This window comes from Haliotis asinina, chromosome 5, assembly GCF_037392515.1.
Source record: "Haliotis asinina isolate JCU_RB_2024 chromosome 5, JCU_Hal_asi_v2, whole genome shotgun sequence".
NCBI lineage: Eukaryota > Metazoa > Mollusca > Gastropoda > Lepetellida > Haliotidae > Haliotis > Haliotis asinina.
Window position 1 is genome coordinate 20,115,916 of NC_090284.1, and position 27,829 is coordinate 20,143,744.

The 27,829-nt window shown below is 41.8% G+C and overlaps 1 protein-coding gene across 2 annotated transcripts in view; it reads right to left on the reverse strand.

The window, feature by feature from the left end:
• Positions 1–27,829, reverse strand: part of LOC137284618 (thioredoxin domain-containing protein 11-like) — a 62,516-nt gene that overhangs the window by 23,070 nt on the left and 11,617 nt on the right. For both annotated transcript variants that reach the window (XM_067816508.1, XM_067816507.1), the window contains exons 3-11: positions 27,253–27,373; positions 25,060–25,166; positions 23,627–23,720; positions 23,091–23,203; positions 22,736–22,804; positions 21,688–21,819; positions 19,500–20,246; positions 19,076–19,124; positions 8,737–8,891 (exon numbers count right to left, since the gene is read on the reverse strand). In XM_067816508.1, the coding sequence (XP_067672609.1) occupies positions 8,737–8,891; positions 19,076–19,124; positions 19,500–20,246; positions 21,688–21,819; positions 22,736–22,804; positions 23,091–23,203; positions 23,627–23,720; positions 25,060–25,166; positions 27,253–27,373 (1,587 nt within the window). The remainder of the gene's footprint in view (positions 1–8,736; positions 8,892–19,075; positions 19,125–19,499; positions 20,247–21,687; positions 21,820–22,735; positions 22,805–23,090; positions 23,204–23,626; positions 23,721–25,059; positions 25,167–27,252; positions 27,374–27,829) is intronic.

Sequence of the window (27,829 nt, forward strand, 5' to 3'; positions counted from 1 at the left end):
CCAGAATTGACTAGGCCCTGCCCATTCCCTAGACAAAGCTTGGTGTTGAAACTGAAGAAAATTCAGTGAATGGTTCATCTCACTGACAAGGGCAAGAATCTTGTCAACGGTTCTTCAGATATTCCAGTTTATATGTACATACAGATGATGGACAGACCCAAATAGTACATCCCCAACTTAACGCAAAACACGTGGCAGGGGATAAAAATCAGTGTTTCCTGATGCTCATAATAGCATTTTCACACTGTGTACTCAGGTGCTCAACATAAGAGAAAACTCCTGTGGCTTAAGAATGAACCTTACTATATCAAGAGTTGTTACCCCTGGTATAGCAGACAGCTTCCTTTATGAAACAGCTATGACATTGCTCTGTCTACAGTGTACAGAACTTTGAAGGATACTCAGTCAAGATAAAGACTTGAGATTGAGCACAAGACTAGGGCAGGCCAAGGAAGTTCATTACAACGGACTTGGTTAGAGAGTGAGTGGGGGAAAATTGAAAAGCATTGTGAATATAAGAAGTGAGATGGTTAATAGAGGAAGGCATCAGGTATGTAATGACACCCTTAGACATGAATTACAAAGACTTAACTGGGTGAAAATGCATGGAATCCCAGGGACACACAAAGATTTTTCAGAAAGGGAGGGGGGCAGACTACTGAGAAAAGGGGGTTGCACACTTCATTTTCACCCTAGTTTTGATGGTCATTCAACAAAATTTCAGCACAAAAGGGGCAGTGCACACCCATGCACTCCACCTCTGGATCTGGAATTCCCTCATTACTGATGAAAGACACATAAAAAGAAAGACATTTCAACTGGTGTAGGGCTCACAAAACTAGAATCGGATAAAGTTTTCTCTTGTCTAGCTTTTTCCAAGCTGTGTGAAAATTTGGACAAAAGAAACCATGTTACCAACATATATATGTAAGGAAATATTCAAATGCTGAAAGAACTATCAGGAACCTACAGAGCTAGGACATTGCTGACTCTAGCATAAACCAACAAACAAAAACTGACGTGAAAGACACAAGTTGGCCACCTCTTCAGTCAGTTCTCCTCTTGGCTGACAGCTTCTACCACCACACATCCAACACTATTGATTACACAGAGAGACCCATCATTGCCTCAACATGATGCTAACAGGTTGGCTGTAACACAAGCAACTGGGCCTTAAGCTCCATGTTAAGCTCAACGTTTTATGCTGCAAATTATGACTTTTTAGCGGAAATCTCATAAATGAACAATATTACAATTATACCCTTATGGTTGAGAAGCTGTCCCCAAATAGCTCCAGGAGCTGTATTGTAATTAAGAAACTTGAGCAATAATTGAAAATGTCTTCCTATTTAATTTAGTGAGAAAATTGTGCAATAACTTTACTGTAAACTAATCAATACTGAGATTACATTGGTGCTTTTTCTGGCACTGTTTTTCAGTAAAATTTGCCAAAGGCTCACACCAATATTTAAGATGGGTTTCTTCCGTTGTTTTGAGAGGAATCTGTCATTATTGTCAACTTGACACTTCACAGATGGTCATAAATGTATTTTCAATTTTTCATGTACAGTAAAAGGCTTTGTATTCCTGCATAATTGTCCCCTGAACTGTCACAAGACAAAATCGGAAAAAATCAGGTTTGTCGTTACTATGTTTGATGATCATTCAAGGAGCTTGGCTGAAAACATATTTTTCATTTTTTAAATTTTCTTAATACACTGTCAAATGTTCAAATAACTGAAACATTATGTATCGATTTTGTGAAAATTACACATTATACTCTTGACGGGAACTGTGAGAGAGAAATTTACAGTCAACGAAATAAAACATGAACAAAACAAAATCAATAATTTCATCACCTGACTGCAAACTTCAACAACAACTATGAATGGAGGTTATATGTCAAAACTTAAATTAGCTCAGTACACTCTGAAGAACGCAAAATCTCCATTTCACCAGCCCCTCAAACCATCATGACACCATCACCTTCTACCCTTTTAAACCAACATGAAGTCACCACCTCCCATCACCCCAAACCAGCATGAAGTCACCACCTCCATCCCCCAAACCAGCATGAGGATGAAGTCACTACCTCCAACCCCCAAACCAGCATGAAGTCACAACAGGAAATCAAATCAAACCAGCATAAAGTCACTACTCCACCCCCTCAAACCAGCATGAAGTCACAACCGGAATCACCTTAAACCAGCATGAAGTCACTGCCTCCCATCACCTCAAACCAGCATGAAGTCACAACTAGCATCACCTCAAACCAGCATGAAGTCACTGCCTCCCATCACCTCAAACCAGCATGAAGTCACAACTAGCATCACCTCAAACCAGCATGAAGTCACTGCCTCCCATCACCTCAAACCAGCATGAAGTCACAACTAGCATCACCTCAAACCAGCATGAAGTCACAACTAGCATCACCTCAAACCAGCATGAAGTCACAACTAGCATCACCTCAAACCAGCATGAAGTCACTACCTCCACCATCTAAAACCAGCATGAAGTCACAACCGGCATCACCTCAAACCAGCATGAAGTCACAACTAGCATCACCTCAAACCAGCATGAAGTCACTACCTCCACCATCTAAAACCAGCATGAAGTCACAACCGGCATCACCTCAAACCAGCATGAAGCCACAACTAGCATCACCTCAAACCAGCATGAAGTCACAACCAGAATCACCTTAAACCAACATGAAGTCACTGCCTCCCATCACCTCAAACCAACATGAAGTCACAACCGGAAATCACCTCAAACCAGCATGAAGTCACTACCTCCACCCTCTCAAACCAGCATGAAGTCACAACCGCCCATCACCTCAAACTAGCATGAAATCACTACCTCACACCCATTGAAACCAACATAACACCACTACCTTTACAGCATGGAACACACTCAGCAACTAATCTCTACTGACACATGCTTTCTTATATTCAATTCAACAGAAAACCATGAGCAAACAGAGTGAAATCATTAGCCTTTGTTGACATAGTTCTATCGGTCCAATGTTTTATTTAATTATATGTATAAAACATCAAATGATCACAAAATTAATTCTACTTTTAAACACAACAAATTAAGGGACCCCATATGCTCCCTGTTCATTTTCAAAAGTCACTGTGTAGGGAAAACCATTTTTCTGGCGCCTAGACATATAATTCATGCAGGGGTCCCTCTATTTTAATTGTTAACCATAGATCTGCAGCATTAAACTTAAAAAACACAGAGACTCAGAGTCTGCACATTCAAGGAAGAAAACAAATTAAATAAATAACACTTTCGCCGTCGACTTTCCGAGCAACATCAAATGAGTTTTCCTTTAGAACTTGTAAAGACAGCTTTCATTTCAAAACTGAACATCCATCTTGCTGCAAGAATGCCTGGCAATGAGGGACGTCACCCAAAATAACCTACCTTAAATTCAAGGATGAACACAGGGAGGTTTTATCGTGCTTATATGGACACTATTCTTTTGAAACTTGTCCTTTAGACAGTTTCCATTCGTCTTAATGTCAAATTAATGGGAAGTAATCATGCATTCCACCTTCTAGATCATGAATAATGTGAGTCCATTCATAAAACAATATTAAAAAGTGCCAATTAGCTATTTCTCCAGTCACTATTTCAAAGACAAATCTAGTAAACTGTCTTACTGTCTGCAAATCTTATTCAAGATTGCTCCACAACTTGCTCCATTGATAATTACGTAAATAACAAACCTGGCCTAAGCCACTTAAATGTTCTGGCACTAACAGCTTTTTAAAGTGAGTGAGTGAGTGAGTGAGTGAGTGAGTGAGTGAGTGAGTGAGTGAGTGAGTGAGTGAATGAGTGAGTGAGTGAGTGAGTGAGCGAGCGAGCGAGCAAGCGAGTTTTCATGACTAATGTCACTTATTTTGTACACTGTGTGTGTGTGTGTCATTCACACTGTACATGCAACTCCACTAAAATCATTATCATCCCCCACCCCCTAGCCACTAATTATGAACAGCCCCCATGAAAGGTCTTACACTGCTATCAACAATATTCAAGCAATATCACAGTGCAGTACATGAAAGTGGGTTTCATGCATTGGTATCAACAAGATGATTGCTTTAAACACAAGGCTATGCTGAACATAAAGAACAGTTCTAACCTCATGATGCCAGCTTCACAGGTTCATAGCTAACAACAACAGATGGTGCAAGATGGATCTTTGGACAAAGAGACCAGAATATAAGCTCAATTACAGTGACTTCAATGGGAATAAAAGAAGTTTCAAAGTGTATGTTTCTGAAAATATTTTTGCTAAAATGTTTTTGTCTCAAATCAATTCCAACAACACCTTGCTAATGTTGTTGTTTTCAATGGAAACTTATTCCACAAGAACTGAACTTACATCGATTTTTCACACTACTGAAAAGTATCCTTACGTATATTGCTGAAACTAAAAAATCCAAGGTAATATAACACACCTGGTAATCTGGTAATATAACACACAACACTGTCATTTCAATGCTATGCATGTCCCTCTTGTTAACTGTTCTGTTTAAGCTACTTTAAAACAGAAACTGACCTTTTATTGGCATTTATGGACCATTCTAAGGCCTGATTGTATTTTTGGATTAACAGATCTGTCGCTCCTATTTTTTTAAAAATAAGAAAAAAATAATTCCCCTCCTTAAAAAAACAAAATCCTATCGTTAATGTGAAATGAGTAAACTACTGTTGAAATCAGTGTAAAACCTAAACAAAAATATTTCTGAAACAGTTAACATGGAAACCCATGGGGAATTACATCAAGTGGGTTTTTTGCTTTGTCTGCTGATTTTTTTCCCTCATTTGTTTTGGGTTTCCCGGAAAAAAACTCCATGAAACAAGAAATAAAATTGGTTTGGCCTTAACAAATAATTAAATATCCCTTTTGATCTTTGGCATTATATCTCAAGTCTGCTGCTATTAATCATTCCAGATGTGCTTAAGGTTTCATACCAATCACTAATATGAAATTCAGCTGACTTCATTGTCATGAATTTCTATCTAAATACTGACAGCTCAAATACAAAAGTTATTCCAAACTGTTGTTCAAACGTAACCATCTGAACTCCTGCCAATCAGGTGACATCTGTAGTTTATATTTTCAAACATTCAAAGGAATCCACACACAGGTTAAATTGGCAGAAAGATAAAATCATTAAATAGTTGAAGCTTTGATCCCGTAAGATTCATCTTAGAACTTACGGAATGTGTGAGTTAAGTTTTACGCGGCACTCAGGAGTACTCCAGCTACATGGCACAGGTCTGTAAATAATTGAGACTTGACCTCACAATGCAGTGATTAACAGCATGAGCATCGATCTATGTAAGTTATTGCAACTGGGCCAAAATGTCAACAAGCTTGACCACCCAATTCCAATGGTCACTTTTTTCAACAAGAATGATCTTTATGGGTCCCAACTGATAGGAATTAAGGACCACTTAAAATCCAATCATTCGTGTGAGTGATCACACAGCAGAGTACACCAAAAATGGGCCTCACGCACTGTGCCCATGTGGGGAATCAAACCAAGGTCTTCGGCATGTCCAGCAAATGCCTTAACCACTAGGCCGGCGGGTTGCAAACTTCCCTTTGACAGTCAGGGAGAAATTGTGGGCTAACAAAGTTCTTCGCAAACTGAAAATGGCACAGCAGCGCACCAGCCCATGAAGGATTCAACAGCAACACTCTGACTTCTATAGAATTGAATAAAATATAAGAAGAGAGCTATGTTTAAAATCATTCTTAAACATACTAAAGAAATTTATTTGGACTGATTCTTGGAAACAACCACGTGATGTGTCAGCTTTATTGGTTCAGGGGTTTCAATGGAGAGGATGCTGACAGGCCAACTGCGACATGATCTCAGTTGACGTCCACGTTGGTACACAAGTGAAACACATTACTGGTACCGCTGCTGCAAAATTGTTGGAGTATGGTGGAAGTGAACAAATATCATATTCACTCAGTGACTCACTCAGCAACATGCCCGCCCACCTGCCACTCCTGCCACCTACTCATCACTCTTAACCAATCCAGCCTAACATTCACCAACCAACCCACTCTACTAACTCACCAACCCACCCACTAACTCACCCATCAACCCACTCAATAACTCCACCATCAATCAGTTCACTCACTCACCCATCAACCCACTCAATAACTCCCTCATCAACCTGTTCACTCACTCACTCATCAACCCACTCAATAACTCCCCCTTCAACCAGTTCACTCACTGACCCATCAACCCACTCAATAAACTCCCCCATCAACCAGTTCACTCACTCACCCATCAACCCACTCAATAACTCACCCATCAACCAATTCACTCACTCACCCATCAACCCACTCAATAACTCCCCATCAACCAGTTCACTCACTCACTCATCAACCCACTCAAAAACTCCCCCACCAACCAATTCACTCTCACCCATCAACTCATCCCCTCCTTCACTCATCAATCCATCCACTCACATCCTGATTCACTCATTCACTCACTCACATCCTGATTCACTCATTCACTCACATCCTCACTAACTCATTCACATCCCGACTCACTCATTCATTCCCCTACCCACCCACTCGCTCCACTTCAGTTTGTGACACAACAGCCATTTGGATAAAGATGCTAACAGAAATCACCACAGCCAATCAAAGGGAGATAACTCTAAACAAACTATAAAGCTGCCATTCACCACAAAGCCTTTCTTTTATTGTCAGACAAACCCCTTGCATGGACAATCTCACTTTAATGGACCTCTCAATAACATCATGATCTCCACTTCTGACTATATTTTTCAAATGTAATAAATTGATTTCAGTCCATCCTAACCGAAGTTGATGTTGCTTTTGACAGTGAATGTTCGCAAAGAAGTGTTTAGTTAAATTCATTTTGAAGTATCACAAAGCAATTAATGCCTGTTTATGCCATCACGCTGAGCCTTTGATAAGAACATTACTGTCATATATCGCAAGGAATATTCAATTTCACACTGTTTAATCACAACTTCTGATCACAAAGTTTTTATTACTTGAAGTCCATAATTTTCCTTCCCAAGAGACAATGCTGTAATCAATAAACTTCAAACAAAGGCCTTAAGAAGATGCACTTTAAGTGAGTGAGTGGAGTTTGAGAAAAGCAATCCTCCCATGTCAACCGCAAGTCATTTGTCAGTGAAGCATTAACTCTCTACAATGAGTACAAGTTTATATCTATCACTCAAATTTATTATCTTGATGTTTTTCTGGCTTCAAAATATTAATTTAAATGTGATAAATATCTGCAGTGCCAGTTCTCAAGTAAAGCTCTATTATGTAGTTTAAATGCAAATATTCTATTGAGAAACAAAAGTTTAAAATTAGTACTCACAACTGTCATGCATGTGAACTTTTCAGAAGAATATAAAGATCACTGTTTGTTTGATTGTTTGTTTGTTTGTCATACTCAACAAAATTCAAGCTATATAGCAGTTTGTAAATAATCAAGTCTGAACCAGACAATCTGATGATCAACAGAATGAGAATCAATCTAGCAATTAGGATAACACAAACTTGTCACTGTGGGTACTGAAACAGAGAGCTTTCAAAGGTATTCTTAAACTTTTGAGTAGCATACAAATTATACATATTAATGCATGTGTGCAAGATCTATTTAGAAAAACAAATAAAATGCACACTGGAATGAAGGTGATGCTGAGCAACAAGTTCTCCCAAGGATGACATCTTTTCGTCGTCTACTATCTGACCCCTGTGCTGATTCTGAAGCAGAACAGGGTCCAGCACCTGGTCAAGGTTTGTGATTGGGTTAAGATATGACTCTACATGATGGCTGAAAATCTTCATATACCTACTGCACAGTGTGGTGATCTTGCTGATAATCACTAATGCATGTGTCTGATTCTTTAGTTTCAGGCAGCCGTGACATTGCTAAACAATTAGCTGAGAGAACAAGACATGTAAACAGACCATCTGATTCTGACAAACATGTAATTTGTGGCCTGTTGAAACCAAGCGTCACGGGTCCACACGCACAAAGACATCTTAGATATTACTATTGTAAGTAATCTATCTTAGCCATCTAATTTGTGGCCCGCTGAAACCCAGCATCAAAGGTCCACATGCACAAAGACATCTTAGAAATTACTCTTGTGTAAGAAAGTCTATGTTGAAGTGAGTGCAAGTGAGTTAAATTTTATGTCTGTAAGTAAGGACCAGACAATCCTGCGATCAACAGCATGAGCATCAATCTACGGAACTAGGATAGGATGACACGTGTCAACGAAATCAGCAAGTCTGACACCCATTAGCCCATTCTTACGACATGCATGGGTTACTGAAGATCAATTCTTACGCAGATCTTCACAGGTTTATGTTAGAAGTATATTAGTAAAGATCATTATAGTGCTACGGCTGCCTCATGCAAGTGGTACCTGGATCATACAACAGATCTTCTTTTCTCACTGTTAATGAGAGAACAAAGAGAGTTATTTTGAGTGTTATTCATGAGTTTATTTAAGGAAATACAGCGAGGTATATTTCCGTTTTTCACATGCAAACATGTACTTTTCTATATACTTTCAAGTTCAGCAACAACTGTTTGTCTGTTTTGTCAAAACAGCATCCACCTTCCAAGGGAGGCAACTCTCCCATGCCAATGTGAAAGCACATATCATGCAATTTATATTCACACTTGGCTTTCGAACACTTACCTTATGGGGATCCATAACAACAGGGTGGAATGTATTAGATGAGACTTCGACAACGCACACACTGGTATCCGCATTATCACAGGTGGTGGGGGCGTAGGTCATTGACCGTAGACTGCGGCCAGCATGGCCGCGGGTGAAATTCAGGATAAAGGAGGCTGCAACACAAACAGTCATGTCTCTAGAGACTACCAAACCATTATTTCACCATTTTCTGTTGTCTGATTACTAAACCACAGTGCTCGCTGCATGAATTGGTGGAACACCACCCATGACAAGATCTCATTTTCGTTTGTTGACAAAAGTTAACAAATTCTGATTAATTTCCAAAATGAAAAAGTTTCATCCTAAGCTATGATCTTCGCTCCTAAACTCTGGGATGAGAGTTATTGACACTATAGTTTTATGCTGTTCTTAGCAATATTCCAGCAATATCAAGACAGGGGACACCAGAAATGGGCCTGGCACATTGTAACGTGAGGAAAATCGAACCAAGGTCTTCACATGGCACACACTTTAACAACTCGTTGACCCCACCACCCTGGGATTTGAGAGCATATACTCAAAGAGCTAGGATATTCGATAGAGTACACTCCCACAGACAGACTTCACAGCCTGATATTTTCAGCTAGTCTTTGTTTCAGCCAATTTTTGGAGACACAATTTCCTTTTGATTCTCAGCACATTAAGGTCTGAACACCCCCACTCAAACCTAAGCACAAATGATTTATTTTCATCACTGTTATACAAAACAGATCCTCCCTAAATACCAAATTGTCAACATGAGAAGGGCTTGTCTTCCATTAATTCTCACATGTTCTTGCGATACTTGTTGAGGTCAAAACCATAAAATAAGAAAGTCAAGATCCAGGTGATCATGCTTTGGTATTTGTCCATTTTCCACATGTATGATTTATGTCTGTATATAATCAAATCTGGACCAGACAATACAGTGATTGATGTCATGAGCATTGAGCTACTAAAATAGGATACAGCAGCATGTAAGTCACCAAACCCAATCCAAAGTTGCTTCGTCATGGGAAGCAGGGTCTCAAAAGATGGAATTTGGACATAATGGTATCATGATAATCTTGTCAGGTAGTTCTCATAATAAATGTACACCAATGGAACACCAATGGTCAGCACAGTTAAGATACAATTTGAAAGTTACCACAGAAACTGGTGACAGACTATTCCTGTAACACTTGAGAAAAAAGTTTGGTCAGATCAAATTCTTTGAAGTCCTTAAGTGTCTCATAACTGGGAACCAAAGAATTGCACTTATTTATAAGCTTATACTACAACCACAGATTGCAATATTCCTCCTTGTTTTGTTTACAGAACAGTGTAGAACAATGTAGAACATTTACAATACATATTTATGCATAAAATATGGCCATAGACAATCACAAATCCTAGCAAATCCTAACAACAAAGTCAAATTCCAAGCTGTCAGTCTTTCACAATTACATCTGGCCAATACTATGAGTGATTTTTATGCCACACTCAGCAATATTCCAGCCATATGGCAGCTGTCTGTAAATAATTGAGTCTGGACCCGATAATCCAATGACCAACAGCATGAGCATAAACATAATCAGTGTTATTGAAGCATGCTGGCAGGTAGGTGGTCAAACAATGTGACAAAGTGAATGTCCAACACTGGTATACAGTGTTGTAGAATCAGAACAAGAAGGAAAGTTGCATACTGTTATGGAGATATATGTTTCATGACGATATTTTATTATAGGATATTTTTATAGTGAAAATATCCACTAGTGCTTAACTAGTGCTTGCTCAAGGCGCTGGTATTTTTTCCCTAATTCAATGAATGTCAATCTCTATGGCACATCGTACTGTCAATTTTAACTCCCGTGGGAGTATCAAACTCTTGCTGCCTCTAGGTGCACCGAGTTTCTTTCTCATCCTACCCAGGTCAAAACCCTATCCTTGGATTTAGAGAAGTGGCAAGAAGTCCTGTATAATACTTATCATTAATTCCATTTTGAACATAAACTTTCTGTAGTCATTTACTTTGATTAAAAAATATTAAGGCCTAATACTGTCTCAATATCAATTAAGGTACTGTCCCAGATCATAAAACCAAAAAACACATTTCAAAGCGGAAGGCTTGGCTTAAAGGGGAATAACTCCTGTCAAATGTCTCACAGACCCCATTCCTCACGGTTCCACTACAATACATTAGAATCACATGCTCCCTGAGTGGGCACCATATGCAAACAGCTGAAAGGACAGAGACTTGTCACAGCTGTGATTGGATGAAACAGTGTACAATGTTTATGTTTTTGAAAGGCACTGGCACTTATAAGAATGCCTGTTGGTGAATGGGGAGGTGTATATGCACACATAAAGCAGAAACAGAATCCTTCACATCAAATGTGATATTTCGACAAGCCAGTCCAAAGTCTGTTGTTGGCAGTGCCTAATCAAGTATACTCCCATTTCTTTGATATCCCTTACCGCCTTGTAGAAGTTGAAGTACTTGGACATATAGGTATATATAGCACACTTAAGTGCCCCAGTCCAGTTAAGTCACCTTAATGTCTCGCCATCAAATTCCCTTACTCAGTCATCACCATCTGTTGGAAACTTCTGACAGTGTTCCCTTAATGCCTCACTGTGCAGTATTTCAGTTTCCCAGACATAAATTAAGGGCTTTACATCAACCCAAGAAGCTGATTTGATGTAAAAAAATAACATCTGACCCTTGTGGATTGTAACATTAAGGGTCTACATCAACATTTTATTGACATGAGAATGTTCAGCATCTTTAAATTATTATCTCTCTTAGCCCAAATATTATCTTTCTGTCACCTTGTCTTTCTGTCACCTTGTTACCAGTAGGTTCTTGGAGAGAAACTCTGTTTTTACCTCATATTGCCAAACTTATTAAAATCTAAATATTTTAGATATTTAGATACTTACCTTACCATAGGTCTTATGCATATTACCTCAAGCTTCGCTAGAAGAGATCAGACAGTCGTTGATTCGCCATTCCCTGGATGGCTACCTCATGTAATCTACGAATGTAGTCACGGAAGTGACGTGATCTCCCCACTCGCGCGAGAGCGCAGAATCCAAAATTCACTTTTACCGCCAACCGGAAGGTCCGAAGAGTCCAAAGTGGGGAGGAGCATCCAGCGTTGGGAGGGAGTCACCGCCCTATGGTAAGGTAAGTATCTAAATATCTAAAATATTTAGATTTTAATAAATTTTTAACTTACCTTACCATAGGTCTTATGCATATGGCTTCGACAGATGGATGGTGGTGTGGACTCCGGAGGACCATCCCTCAGCAAACAGTGCACATGCAACAGGAGAACTTGGGAAACCAATGCCAACGGTCTCAGGATAACACCTGGAGCAGGACAAAGAGTAACCCAATAGAACTCCAATGAAAAAACGACGCACCCTGAGGGTGAGGTTAATCTTAAGACCAACGGTAAGTAACAGCGTTATTACCTAATGGGCGGACGGTCGGGTAAGTTGCTGAGCAACTACCAGTGGACCAAATGACTGTAACCCCTCCACATCTTCAACTGTCAGGTCCCTCAAGTAGTGGGAAGCGAAGACAGTTGATGATTTCCAGAAACAACCCTCCATGATCTGCGCTACCGTGCAATATCGATGGAGGGCCATTGTAGATGCCAAAGTCCTGATCTCGTGCGGGTTATTTGCTACCGGATGAGGCAGGAGCTTGTCGTCGTAGGCAGCCAGGATTGTCGATCTGAGCCAAAGGGCAATCGTGTTCCTGTTTACCTCTCCTTTGCAGGTCGACGCAAATGGGATGAATAGTCTTTTGCGGGACCGTCTCCTAGAGGCTGACCTTTTAATGTAACATCTCAGAGCTCTGACCAGACATAGCAGTTCCTCCTCCAAGTCATGATGACCAAGGATCGTAGACAAAGGAGGGATGGAAAATAACCTGTTGGGCTGCCCGGGAAGCGGGTTCTTAGCCACAAAGTCCCAGAGCAGACCCAAATGGACTCGTCCGTGCCTTGACTGTTCAAAGTGAATCTGTGTGACGTCAAGAGCATGGATCTCACTGACTCTAGCCGCTGTCGCCAATGCTAGTAGGAAAGCCGTCTTCTTGGATAGGTGTTCAAAAGAGGCTTCCTCTAACGGCTCATACGGCGGTCCTCTAAGATGTTGTAGAACGACATTAAGATCCCAGGCTGGAGGACGAAACTTGGCCTTCTGGTCTTCCAGCTTGAAAGCTTTGAGAAACGCAATCAGTTCCGGTACCTTGGAGATCTGTTTACCTGACTTGATCGCAAGGACAGAATTCAATGCTGACAGATAGGTGCCTAAGGTACTGCCTCTGAGATGTCTAAAGTTCCGTAGAAAGAGAACTTTGACACAAACTGAGGGGATGTTGCCATAGGATCTTGAGATCTATGAGCGCAAAAAATTCTCGAACGAGCGCCATTTGTCGTCATATAGGGATCGGGTAGAAACTATGCGCGCGAGCTATAACGCTCGCCACGTGCATGGAGTAGCCCTTAGCCTTTAACGCCCTCTGCAAATGACCCATGCGTGAAGATGGAATCGCAGTGGATCCGGATGCAGTTGTCGACTGTGTGGATGCCGAAGTAGATGCAACCACTCTGGAAGTTTGTATGGTTCTCCGCTTGCGAGTCGTCGAAGGTTGGGGAACCATGGCCTGGCTGGCCACCAAGGTGCGACCAAAAGCAGTTGCAGGTTCTGAGTCTGCTTGACCTTAGCGACCACTTCTGAGAGAAAGGGCTGGTGGTGGAAACGTGTAAGCGTCCAGACCTTCCCACGACAGGGACATCGCGTCGATCGCTCACGCCTCCAGGTCCATAAAGTGACTGAGTGGAAACCCTGTGCTCCCGGGCGATTAACTTCGCCACTTGAGATGAGTACCCCTTGGCCCTCAAGACTTTCACAGATGGTCCAGGCGCAAAGATGAAACCGCGACGGAACCAGGTGCAGTGTCCGATTGTGAGGATGGAACAACAATTGGTCCCACTCTAGAAGCCGATTATTTGAAACGTCTCTCCACACAACATATTCTCCGTTGGTGATAGACGTAGGGGGTGAGATAAGGCGTCTGCCATGAAGATGCAGGCTCCTGGTATGTGAGATACTTTATTTTGGAGGATCAGACTCGACCACATCGAAGGGTAGAAACGACAAGTGTAGTAGAGGTCGAGGCCTCCTTGACCCTTGTTTACCTAGAAAGCTACTACTGAGTTGACCGTATGGATCATCAGTAGCTTGTCTCTCGGTGCTGTCAACCAATGACAGACATGCATCACCGCTTTCATCTTCAACTGGGTGATGTGAAGAGATTGAGCTCCACTCTTCCAGAATCCTGCTGCAACCTTCTTGACTAGATAGGCACTCAATCCTTGGAGAGAAGTGTCTACCTAAAGATGGTTGTTGAATGACGGCTCTAATAAGTAACTTCCTACGCAAACATTGACCAGCGAGCCTACCACAGGTGTGGTGTCAAGACGTCCAATGTCGTAAACCTGTCATGAAATCATGATCAAGAAAACGCTGTCATAGACGTAATAGTAGACGTCTACGTCTGATCCTATCCTAAGGTGAGCAAATCGAGTAGACATTATCACTGACATAGTGATAACGGACAGAGTAGAGCTTGCTTTTAACATCGCCTTGAACTTCGACCCCCGAACCTGGGACGGCGATGTGATGAATCAAGTCCCGCGGAGTTAGTTAGTCATCCAAGCTGACTTAACAGCCTGATAATGAAGTCCACCCCTCTCAAGATAATCTTGTATGCCGTAAAGATGCGTCATTCTTCGACTTCAGAATAACCACGCTGTTCATTATGAATGTGTTGACATTTCAAGGAAGTCTATTTATAGCTGGCTGTCTGTCCGATCAGAAACTGCCATACATCGCTGCACGCCTCCTGATAGGCAGCGTTGAGACTACTGTTAGAGGATCTCTATGCCGACTAGAGAAATCCAATGCCGCTGTAGACTGCTAGTCTAGAGTGTAACGACATCTTTCCATCGTAAATGACTAAGTCACTGCAGACAACTTCCTTACACTAGAATAATAACAACACATTCTGCGCAGGGCGTTGTCCCTCGATGACCAATCAGATCGTAGATGTAACGTCCCTGGGATCCTTTGCAGGGCGTTGTCTCTCTGGGACCAATCAAAATGTAGACGTGACGTCACCGGTGTAGCAGGTAACTGATCACCATGAAATCTTGTAAACGGTGATACCCTGCTAGCCTGTAGGCTTAACAGTAACCATGCTGTATGGCGAGCACGTGTCTAAAGGAGTAAAGCGCGCGAAAACCCTTCCGCCGCTTGAAAACTGACGCAGACAAATTGCTTTCCAAGTACATGTGTTGGAATTTTCCCCGAAGATAAATGCTGCCCTCTCTTGTAATAAGAGGTGTAGTTAGGCGTGGCACTTTGTAGTTGTCTCGAAAAATCTTCGTGACAAAATGCGTAAAGCACGTGAAAGAAAACTTTCTCCGCTTGAAGTATATGTAGACAAATTGTAAAGTAAGGATCTTCGAGGATGCAGCCAGTCCCTCCAAAGGACACCCAGTCTCACGCCTACCAGCAGAGGAATATCTGGTACGGCGATCAATCCTCGAGGCGTTGTCTTCAGACAAGTCCATCGCCGCCGCCGAGGTAGCTGACACCAGAGCAGACAACGGCTTAAGCATCCGCTTGAGTTCAGTCTCAATGGCCACCCGCTTAGAATCCTGCACTCTGTAAGAGAGCTGCGAGGAGCCCAATAACCGCTACATAGATTCAACCAAGACCGCCACGCTGTCCGCGAAAACCAGGCTGTGTATCTTGTAATCTGACTTCTTGGATTTACACACTTAGAAATTCGGATTAGATGACAATTTTTCAAAGACCGCATCTAATACAGCCACGGCGTCCGCCACCATAGGATCAGGCGGGATGAGTAGCTCCGGCGATAAATGAAGTGCTGCAGGGTTGTTGGAATTAGCCGAAGGTGAAGGGCAGTACGGTAACCTGTCAGCAATCCACTCGAAGACGACTGATAAGGGTAGTTAAGTGTCATCACCATCGCCGTCGCCTCCTGCCTCCTCGTCGAAGTCCGGGCCAAAAACCTGTTCTTCCAGGTCCTCATAGGAAACGAAATTCGAATCACGCCGCGATGTAGGAGACCAAGTCGATGCATGAGCAGCAGATTCCTTGGACGAGATCCAAGGTGGTTCCGGCGACCGCAAACGCCGAGTTCTAGAGGAGCGTCGAGGTGATATGGACTGGGAGCGCAAGCAACGTCTTCACCTGGTAGCTCATTCAAAGGGCGTAGCGGGGACCGAGAGCGCCGACAAAGACTACTGTGGAGGGTACAGGATCACCGACTCCCAGGGAACCTGGAGCGCGATCTGCGCCGAGAGCGCTCTGCCTCCAAGCGCCGAGCGCGCCCTTCATCCAACTGTCGTTGTAAAACCTCTTCCCTGGACAACGTATGCAACACCCTGGGTATACGGTAAGGCGCAGGCGCTGGCGCTGGCGCTGGCATAGGGTCCGGCGTCGGCATAGGCGCTGGCGTAGGTATAGGCACTAGCGCAAGCACAGCCTCTGGCGCTGGCGTAGACAGACGCTGGCGTAGGCATGGGCATAGGCACTGGCGCAAGCACAGGCGCTGGCGCTGGTGTAGACATAGGCGCTGGCGTAGGCATAGGCGCTGGCGTAGTCACTAGCGCAAGCACAGCTTCTGGCGCTGGCGTAGACATAGGCGCTGGCGTAGGCATAGGCACTGGCGCAAGCACAGGCGCTGGCGCTGGCGTAGACATAGGCGCTGGCGTAGACATAGGCGTAGGCACAAGCACAGGCGCTGGCATAGGCGCTGGCGTAAGCAAAGGCGCGGGTGTTGGCATAGGCGCTGGTGTCGAGATGTCCAGACGCTGGCATCGCAGCAGCACCGGGCGTCAGGAGAGAGCGCAGGAACCTCTGGACTTCCGGATGAGACAAGGCATCTGGATGAAAACAGATCCACGATGGAATCCGAGCGAGGTGGTTCCGGGGACAAACGTACAGGCGTCACAGACGAACGCCCCATCCCAGGCGTCGGCACAGGCGTTGAAGGCGGTTGTAAGTCAGGGTCGTCCGGCAGAGATCCCAACGACGACGCTGGAGACGACAACCTTCTCTACCGCTGTGAAAAGAACTTCCTCTTAGCCGCAATAAGTCTCGAAATCCGCCACCAATAACGCCTCGCAGTACTGGCAGTGTCCGTCAAAAGAGCAGGCTAGAGACGCACAATCCGGGCACCAAGGGTGGGGATATTCGCCGATTCCTGCCCCAAGCAGATAGTGCAAAACTGGGGAGATATACACAGTTAAGTGCAACAAACAAACATAACAATGCGTTGAAACCAACGCTAGGAGGTAGAAAAAACACCCCTATACCAGAAATGCAGCACCCCCACTGTAAAGTAGGCACGCCCGTAAGCTCGTGACAGCGAAGGCCAAACAACCAAAATGGCTGTCTGCGTACATCGCAACGTGGCACGAAAAACATATAAATGCTGTGAAACATGGGCAAAAATACTAATCGACATGTAAAATCACATGGAGGAAGAAAAAACCAGCAAGATATAATACCCCCACGGACGCCATGCCGCACTCACACACGACGCGGGCGAACCCACCCCGAAGTGAGAGAAAAAAACAACACGAGGTAGCAAAGTAAGTGCAGTTAAATGATTACTTACCTAAACACGCACACCTAAGGGATACAAACCATACCTACCCGTGAGAAAACAAATTTATTAAACCACAAAGTAGGTAAACTAAGCGAACCAAACACGTCCGAACAGACGAACGCTAGAGGTAAAAGTGAATTTTGGATTCTGCGCTCTCGCGCGAGTGGGGAGATCACGTCACTTCCGTGACTACATTCGTAGATTACATGAGGTAGCCATCCAGGGAATGGCGAATCAACGACTGTCTGATCTCTTCTAGCGAAGCTTGAGGTAATATGCATAAGACCTATGGTAAGGTAAGTTAAAAATACTGTTAATTGTAATTAAAAGTATTCAGTTTAGGTCAGGGTAACCAATATATTTCTACAGCTATGTGGATTTTTTCACTTTGTTCCCTCCAAGCTGGATTACATACGACATTGGCAAATCTAACAGCCTCAAAACAATACACCGAAATTAATTTTGACTTGCTATTTCAAAGTCTTGGCTTGACACATCAGTGGATTTAAGTGTAAGTTCTCATCGTGTTGTGGTCTAAAAGTGATTTCATCTGTTTAAGGTTTCATTTGCCTTGACAGCCTAACAGGCAACAGGGTACTCTGGTCAGTGTCTCGGACAGTTAGGCATAATCCAAACCCCTCACTTTATACTTGCTAGCAAAGGTTTTCATCCAGCCTTACGTACATCAGGATGTTAAAGCTGCTTAATTTTAAACCTGTCCAATGTTGGCATGAATTCCATGATTTGTGTTGTTCAAAATATGTTTTGGATTAGAATGATCTAGGCAGCAATAGTCATACATGGAATCAACCCATGACCCCTTTCTTTTGAGTCCCAAGGTATATGTATGAATTGAAAACTCTTCCTGTTAACGCAGACATGCATTTTGCTTTGGTGAAATAGACATTGTATAACTCCTACAGCTCTGTCAGTGTAGCAGATTTCTAGATACTTGTGCCATATAGATATGTTGACAGGAAAACGTTTTGAAATGTCATGCATATACATGTATATACATTACATAAATCACACATCAGAAGATGTCTCTACATTTTTCTTTAGGTTCCACTACACCATATTAGAATCACGTGCTCCACTGTATGGAAACAAATGAAAGGACACAGACCTGTGACAGCTGTGATTGGATGAAATAGTGTAAGATGTTTATGTTTTTGAAAAGCACATGCATCCAGTAATTAAAACTGACCACAATTTTAAGGATTTAAGTATTTAGTCGTTTTTATCACCGTCACTTACACTTACATGTGTAAGGATATATTCCAGTAGGTAACATTCTGAGCAAAACTGGGGTTGATGTGTTCTGCTTCCTGCGCTTGGCAAATACGTCAGACAAATTGGCCAGAAATTGTGTTAATTGTAGTCTGAAGGTCTGACTGTACCCATGCGTACATGGAATGGCTATTGAAAGCCTGGATGATTTTTGAAAAAACATAAGGTTACTATGGAAGTCTATGGGGAAACATTTGGTATTGGGTAACTGCCGAGCTTACTTTCAGGCTATGGTGAAAGGGAAGTAACTCATGAATACAGTTCACAACAAAGCTCTGTTAACTTTCTAAAATAACATGAATGAGAACAGAGCATTTGACAACTCACCAACATTTTTGGCTGTAAAATTTTCTTTGAGCAAGTACTGTTCTTCATTCTGCAAGTAAAACATAGACCTTAAAGCAGACAAATTTGAGGACAAATGTTATTTTCCTCCATATTGGGATTTTTGCAAAATTCTTACTTTGTTTAAAAATTGACATTTTTTAAAACATTGTCACCATATCACACTACTTTCACAGATGAATCGGTGCCAAGAATTCACCTGGTACGCTTAACATACACTTTGTGCCAAAAAAAATTACACAGGCCATAAGACAAAATCACAAAGAAATCATAACATTAGCATGGTTAAAGTCAGAGAAAACTGTTGACTGATTCTGGAAGTAGAGGTGGCTTATTCATTTTTACACCAAAGTTAACAGATTCACACGACTTGTTCAGTGCAAAAGTTTCTAGGTTTCATACTTACTTCCTTATCAAAAATAACAACAGCTGGATTCTGTGGTAACGTTGACACATCCACACCAAGTCTCTCAGCAAACACGGAATGCCGCACAGCATCCATTGCATAGAAGTTGACAGTCCGGTTACTACGACAACCCAAACCCGTAAAATTCTCTGGAAGGGATTCTTCAAAATTATAGCTATTTTCATAAGGCACATGGCCCTGAAGTTTCTGTAATGTCAATTTTTTACACAACCGTTTTGGCTTATCTTCAATTTCTTGCCACACATATCTATCAGTCACTCTTCGCTTTCCCGATCTGAAAGACATTGGTAAAAAGTCTGATATAGGCACTACAGAAGCAGTGTCGTCATGACACCACTGACAACACAGACTATGATATTCATTTACATTATAGTTGTCTATAGAATTCCTACAGAAGTTGGTCTGCACCATAGTCCACTCCTCTACCTGAGGGTCTATATCTATACTGGAACACCCAGGCCCCATCTGTGTGGGCCTGTGGATGCAGTACTCGCAGATATTCTGGGCCCGGGTGGGCGTCTCTGCTATGGTATTGGAAGCAAGGGAAACACAGCATTTGAAGTCGTAGAGTCCTACGTTGCGTTGTTTGCGGTAGTTTGCACAGAACTCGACCACCTGGTGGTACTGGACCTGGGCGGATCTGACCTGGCTTCTCCAGTGTGAGATGGCATCCTCCAGGTTGTGGATCTCCTCACAGTTGTGGTACTGCAGGGCCAGGTCCTTCATCTGGAATCAGTGGGACTTTTCACAGATACCTGTTTCCTCACAAGATTTTATTATAGGATATTTATGTAGCAAACACATCCACGCAACTAGTACATGCTCAATGTGCAGGTATTTTTTTCTCTCGATCATCGGATGTCAATCTCAACATCACATCATATCATCAATCTCAACTCCCCAGGGATCATATAACTTTTGTAGCCAAGTTATTGCAGCTTTCTCATCATTACAAGATACCCATCCACAGCTTAGCGGGCTGGGACAGATAGTCACAATACCTTGTCCAAGTCCACTGTACAGGTCTGTACCCACAATTACGTGTTTGCACGTATTTATGTGGTCACCATCTGCTCATTTCCCGACCTGTGGATTCTATAAGTACACAGGGTTGTGTACAGTCGACTAGGGGTTGTGAGAACACAAGGTTGACTCCAAGGTTTTTACCTGTGGTCACAGGTAGGCTCATTCCCAATGCCTCAAGGTCTTGGATCACTAGCCTGGTGTTATGGCCAGCTCGCCCACCATGCCGTCCACAAGCCATTCATACAATTCTCATTACATAGGTCAGTATCTTTATTGAACCCATGGAGATCCTGGTTTGCACTGACCTTCAGTAACACATGTTTGTCATAACACGCCAATAACTCATTGGTCAGGCCTTCTATTTTGGTTGATACAAGGAATCATACCCTAAATGTGTAGATCATTGCTCATGCTGTTGATCATTGGATTGTCTGAATAGCCTCGATTATTTACAGACTGCTGCCATGCAGTTGGAAAACTGCTGGAATATCAATCTACACAGTTGGGATGTGATGTCAGGTGTCAACCAAACCCAACACTGTTTAGTCACCTCTTATGACAAGCATGGTTTGCTGAATTGTAACCCAGATCTTCACAGGTATCAGAAAAGAGAAATGCATAAACATTAACATCACTCACATAAACTTTTCTTGTCTTCTTTATCCATGCATGTGCATTACATAACACAAAACCCACAATAACCACAAGCATGTGTGAGTAAGGCTTTTCCCAGGCCCAATTCCTTGAAACAAAAGTAAGTCTGCTTTTTGACTTTAGGTTGATTTCTTTTATTTTTTTACTCAAATTTGAGAAAAGGCAGGAAAAGGCATTTCCCAGAATAAACTGAAATGAATATTTAATTCAAACAAGGAAGGCAATTAGAGTTTTGTAGACAGTATGCTTCAGTTGTTTTGGTTTATTGACTTGAAAAGATTGAAAAGAAGATGAGTTAGGAAATCAGTTGTTTCAAATTCTCAATCTCTGTTTGAAATTTGAGTAAAAAATAAGTTTATTTCGAGAAATCAGAACCATGTCTTTTTCAACATGAGTGAGCAATTCAACCACAGGGCTACCTCGCTGTACCAAAACAGCTGAGTTTACAAAGGAATGACAACAGTATGAAAGTTACTGAAGGTCTCACCACATGATACGGTTGGTTGGTGTCAAACAGAGGGTTGAGAGCATAGAAGGCAATGACTGCTGGTGCCTGAGCCATCTCCTTGGACAATATCAAACTCTTCACTCCCAGAGGTGCTAAAGACCTTACCATAGGCTGAAAACAAATCATTTACATACTTATTTATTTATTACTCCCATGCTAGGTTAGGTCCCGTTTGTTTATTTGTTGTTTAGTACCGTACCTTAGTTACGTGAACAGACAATCCAGGAATCAATATTGTAAGAGATGATCCACATCGTTGGAGTACAAAGACCGCAATCAAACAAGACACCAAGCAGACCAACCACTTGATCCTTTAGGAGGACTCTTATGACAAGCACAGCTTGCTGGTGAGAAATTCTACCCACACAGGAGTCTCAATCAACCACAGTTTCACATCTTTCTACTCAGATTCCATACATAGATGTTACCATAAATATATCTAATATAAATATAATATAGCATATTCCTCCAGTATCACAGTGGGGACCATTTTCATTATACAAGTAAAACTAGTCTACATCTGAAGTAGAATGGCTGAAGCGAAGGACAATTACACTATGATTTTAAGTAATGTAATGTAGAGTATTTATAACTCATCATTCCAGATTGCATATCCTGCCCAAAGGGTACATATATAATCTGATCAATGTTGTAGCCTAAGCTGCACTTGAAGGGTAATAGCTACATAACTTATACCCACTGGGTACCCATTTTCTGATGGGTAAACTGAGGCAATTTTGAACAAACTCACTTGCCTGAGGTGAGACCCTGTGTGTCACATGTGCTTTGTTGTGGGGCAGGACTGAAGTCCTAGAACCTCATACTAACTGAGCAGTGAACATAATTCTTGCACATACTCAAGGCTTCTTTACACAGGTATAGAGAAAAGAAACTGTCTGAATCATCTTATCTTTCCCCCAAAAAATCATACAAACAATATCTCCCTACTCACAGCATAACATGCATGATAATCTAAACATTCAACACAATGTCATCTAACTGTTATGAGGTGATTGGTGGAACATACTTTTTGTCGATTTTGAAGACTCCACATCACAAGCTGGGAGCTGGTCAGATTAAAGTCTCGAGGATATTTCTGAAAAAGAATTCTTTCTGTTTATATTTTTGTGCATGCAGCAGGCAATCCAGTGATCAACAGCATGAGCATCAATCTATGAAACTGGGATGCAATGACGTGTCAGCCAAGTCAGAGAGTATGAGTCCTGATCCTGTAATCGCTTCTTTACTATAGACCAATTCTAACCTGTATGTTCATGGTCTAACATGAATGAGAAAGAATAAAGTGTTACTTCAGCTGTTTTGAGTAGTATATATGATACTGCCTGGTTTGTGATAGATATCACACACGTAAGAGATCTCACCAGTGTGGAGTTGGCAACACGCAGCAACGCAACATCGTTACTCTGTGTCAAATTGTATGACTCCGCCAGAGACTTCCTCGGAAAGATGCAGAACTTGATCTGGTTGTAAGGATCTAGCAACAGAATCGAACAGTCCTGAACACAAGTATCACCAAAGGAATTGTTACAGAATGAGGTTACACCACATCACTGACGATTGGAGCGTGTGTAGTCAACACTACAGAGCATCACCAAGGAATGGCTGCAGTGTGTGAAATGGCTGTCTGCTCTCAAGCCTTTAGCAAATAAACCTTCTGTCAGAATAGGTTCAAAATTTAGAAGTCAGTAAAATATTGTTAGAGGTGGCTTTCTTGTCCTGGAATTACAAAAGATACTGTCTACTACCTATCAGTCTAGTGTATTAGTGTGCTATGAGCCTCCATCAAAGGACAAGGCTTTCAGTCCATGCAACGTGGAGTACTCTACTCATACCTAGAGAGGCCAAAGCCATCAGTCGGTAAATCACTGTGTATTTCCTACACCAGTCATGAACCTACCTTGTTCCAGCATCCTCATGGAAGCAAAATAGAACTGTTGGTAGCCTGGGGGTTGTGGAGACGCGTTGAGGTCAAAGTAGCCCACCACAGCACTCTGAAACAAGAAACAAGTCAGAATTTGGGAAAAATGTTGAATAAAATATAAAGCCAGAGAGTGATTAAAAAGGAATGAGAGTCTCAAACTAGAGCAACTGATGATCTAATATAGACCTAAGATAAATAAACTGAATTTTCATATGAAGAGTCTGTTAGCTGGTTTATTGTACAAAACCACACTTAGCAATATTCCAGTTATATGGCAAAAGTCTGTACACATCTGAGTCTGATGTGAGACATTTTGATACAATATGACACATTGTGATGTGACTGTATTATTCTTTCCTATGAAAGTGTGTACTATGTTCTTGTATACTAAGGACCTGTTGCATTCAGTATGAATAAAGATTGATTGAATCTGGACCAGACACTCCAATGATTAACTGCAATTGGGATATGATGAAATTTGTCCACCTAGAAAGTAAGCCTGACTACTTGATCCAGTTAGTCGCCCCTTACGATAAACGTGTGTTAATGAAGGCCAGTTCTAACCTGTATCTTCACGGGAATCGTATGAAGAGAGTAAAAACTGCAAAATTTCACTCAGAATGGGTCCCCAGATCTAATGCTGGTCACCAGGTGGGGTTACAGGACCAGAGTGAGCCCATGCCACATCATGCTTCTCAACATTCAGGAAATTCTGGTTCTGATACAGATCCCCTGTACCTTTTGTTTTCATTTATATCATAATATGGTCAGGAGATATCTCAGCTGGTCACGATCTTTGACCTTGCTGATTATGTATCATAGTGGCTTGAAAGCACTGCCTTTGCTGTCAATCAACTGTCTGTGTGGTCCAGAACCAATAAGTGACAGACTATGACATACGTTGACTGTGCCATCAAGCAACTTTCACTCACTCACTTATGAAAGGTAAAAAGCCACAAATAATCTCCGCAGAAGCATATAGAGCACTCTTACTTCTCCATTTGTTTCTTTTCTCTATAAAGCAGGATATAAAACAAATAAAGCCTGAATCAGACAAACCAGTGATTAGTGAGTTCAGTTTAAGCTGCACTCAGTCACATTCTAGTTATATGTAAATGATTGAGTTTGGACAAGACAATCCAGGGATTAACAGCATTAGCATTGATCTATGCCATTGGGATATGACGACATGTACAAACCAGTGATCAACACAATGAGCAATGCTGTATAATTAGGGTAAAAGACATGCAACCAAAGTGGCCGACAATTTGATAAATGAAATAACATCAAACAATATCTGATGTCACAATCACTTCCTTGAGGATTGTTGCAGAATAACCACACACCCTTGGTTCTGACCAGCGTGATGTGACAGAGGTTGCAACATCACATCACGTTTTTCAACTTACGTCATGCTTGGCCACAAAGCTCTTCACCTGGTCATGGGAGTAGAAGGCAGTAATCGGATAGGTGATGTCTTCTACAAATGTCACCATGTGCTCAGCAGCCATCTCGCCTGAAACAGAGAAACAGACATCATAAACAAAGCAAGATATATTCCTATTATTAACACGAAACTTTTAACTAAATTCAAGAATTTCTGGTTTTTTAAGGAATGGTGGTTATGTTCCTCATAAGACAGCAGTTACACTTATACGCAATTCATTGTTCTTAAAATATAATAAGCATCTTAAAGAAAATGCCACAGGGAGTCAGTTCTTATGGCACTGAATATCGACTTAAGAAAACTGCACTTACAGATTTAAGCATGCGATGTGATGCGAGCATGTCTGCCTCCATTCAGATACATCTCGTCATACTACCAGACAACACTAATTTTATAAAGCAAGCCAACAAAGCTCGTCGATGTGTGCCATTCAGAACGAATGCGTCAAAAACATCTTCAGTACAGATTCATTGTGGATTTCACAAATGTCACAAAACAGTGAATAAGATAATGAAAAAACACTAAGTTGTATTTAATCAATATAAGGTTGATCAAAACTACTATAGTTTCTCAACACTCAGGGCCAAGATTTTTCGAAGCTCTCTTAGAGCTCAGATAGTCCAAAGTTAACGTTACTGTATGGCACGTACAACCATCTTTACACGTGGCGGAATTAAAAAATCTAGGCTCTTATTATTTGGTGAATCTTATATGAGAGAACATATTTCACTGACTTCATGTAACCAATTTTGGGGTTAACAAAATACTATTGCTGTCAGTAAGTGTGACCTTTAGGCACTGGGAAGCTGTCGTACAGTGTTCCCAGAAATTATTGAGAAAATCTTTGTTTTTTTTCTAATGATGCTAACATTGGAAAAAGGGCTTTCACTATGCACTAAGCATACTAAATAAGGGAAACAACTCTTGAAGGCTTAGAAGGCAGCTCATTACGTCAAGAGTTATCTCCCTTGTCTGAGCAGACGGCTTCCTGTGTTGACATGGCAGAATTTACCGCAAGAGAGAAAAGAAAGCTCATTCTAGATGATTTTGAAAGGGGTGAGAGTGATGCTAAAGTGTTAGCTTGTAGACATGGTATTCCTCTGTCTACAGTATACAGAACTTTGAAGAATATTCAAACAGGAACCGGGATAGAGCACAAAGCAGGGACAGGTCGGCCTGGGAAATTCAGTGTTGTGGATCGCCGAAGACTTGGGCAGATTGTGAGTAGGGGCAAATTGAAAAGTGTTGAGAACATCAGAAATGAAATGATTAGCAGAGGAAGTCCTCAGGTATGCAATGAAACAGTTAGGCAGGAATTACAGAGACTTAATTGGGGGAAAAAATGTGGAATTCCCTCGCCGTTGATGAAAGATGCACAAAAGGAAAAACGTTTAAACTGGTGTCGGGCTCATGAAAATCAAGATTGGGATAATGTTTTCTTTTCGGATGAAAGTTCTGTTTGGCTTTTCCCTAATTGTGTGAAAATTTGGACCAAAGATACTGTCAAACCTATCTACCAGCGATCAAAACATAGCCCGAAGTTTCACATGTGGGGTAGCATATCGGTTCGCGGAGTGACGCCATTGTGTGTTTTCACGGGAAACTTGACAAAAGAAAGATGCGTTGACATTCTAAATGGTCACCTTCTTCCGACAGCACAAACATTGTATGAAGATGATTGGATTTTCCAGCATGATAATGACCCAAAACACACTGCGCGCTACACAAAACAGTGGTTGTCGGGCGAAAATGTTCAAGTTTTAGACTGGCCCAGTTACAGCCCAGACCTAAACCCAATTGAGAATGTGTGGGGAGTCATGAAGGACAGAATAAACCAAAAGGGACTGAGAAATATTGAAGATATGAAGGCCGAGGTGGTCCAATATTGGGATACCCTGTCACACAATTACCTACAAACTTTGATGGGTAGTGTGCCCAGGCATATTCAGGCATGCATTGCTGAGCGAGTAGGTCTAATTAAGTACTAAAACAAGACTGAGACTGTAAAAGGATGATGTTTTAACATGTTTATGTAAGTAAAACGCCAGAAGTTAATAAACGTAATGAGTTACATGACGCAACATGATTCTCAATAATTTCTGGGAATACTATATATGTGTCCTAACAACTACACTAAAATAGTATGTTTTCAAACCTAGGTATCTGAAGCCATCAAGATGTGTGTGGTACACAAACAGCACAGGAAACATCAGGAACTTGTAACGTTTCCGACACTGCCCATCCGGCCACCAGCAATTCACAGCCACAAACTTCACCTGTAAAACAAACAACAAAATGTAGCACAAGTACTGCAACATCCAAGACTGTGTCATCAATTAGGAGATAAACGCCATGTGTTGGCTGATTTCCGGGTGTTATTGAGTATTTGAAGTACGGGAATGCATTTGGAACCGATGTCGTCAGCCGGAGGTTTCAAATGAAATATTCCCGTGCTACAAATACTCAATAACACCTGGAAACTGGCCAACACATGATGTCTATCGACATTGTAAACAAAAAAGTAAACCAAAGGGTTTTACTGTCTGCACTCGTTTACATCAAGTACCATGTACATCTATCGCGAGCCACGAGCGGGAGTATAAAAGTAGTGGACTCCCGCTACGAAAGTCATATCACCCCACTACGCCTCGGTGACGACGCGAAGTGAGAAAAGCGTGCATCGACAAGCCTTTAGTAACATGCCGAGCACTGTGATCAATGTGTGAGTTGAT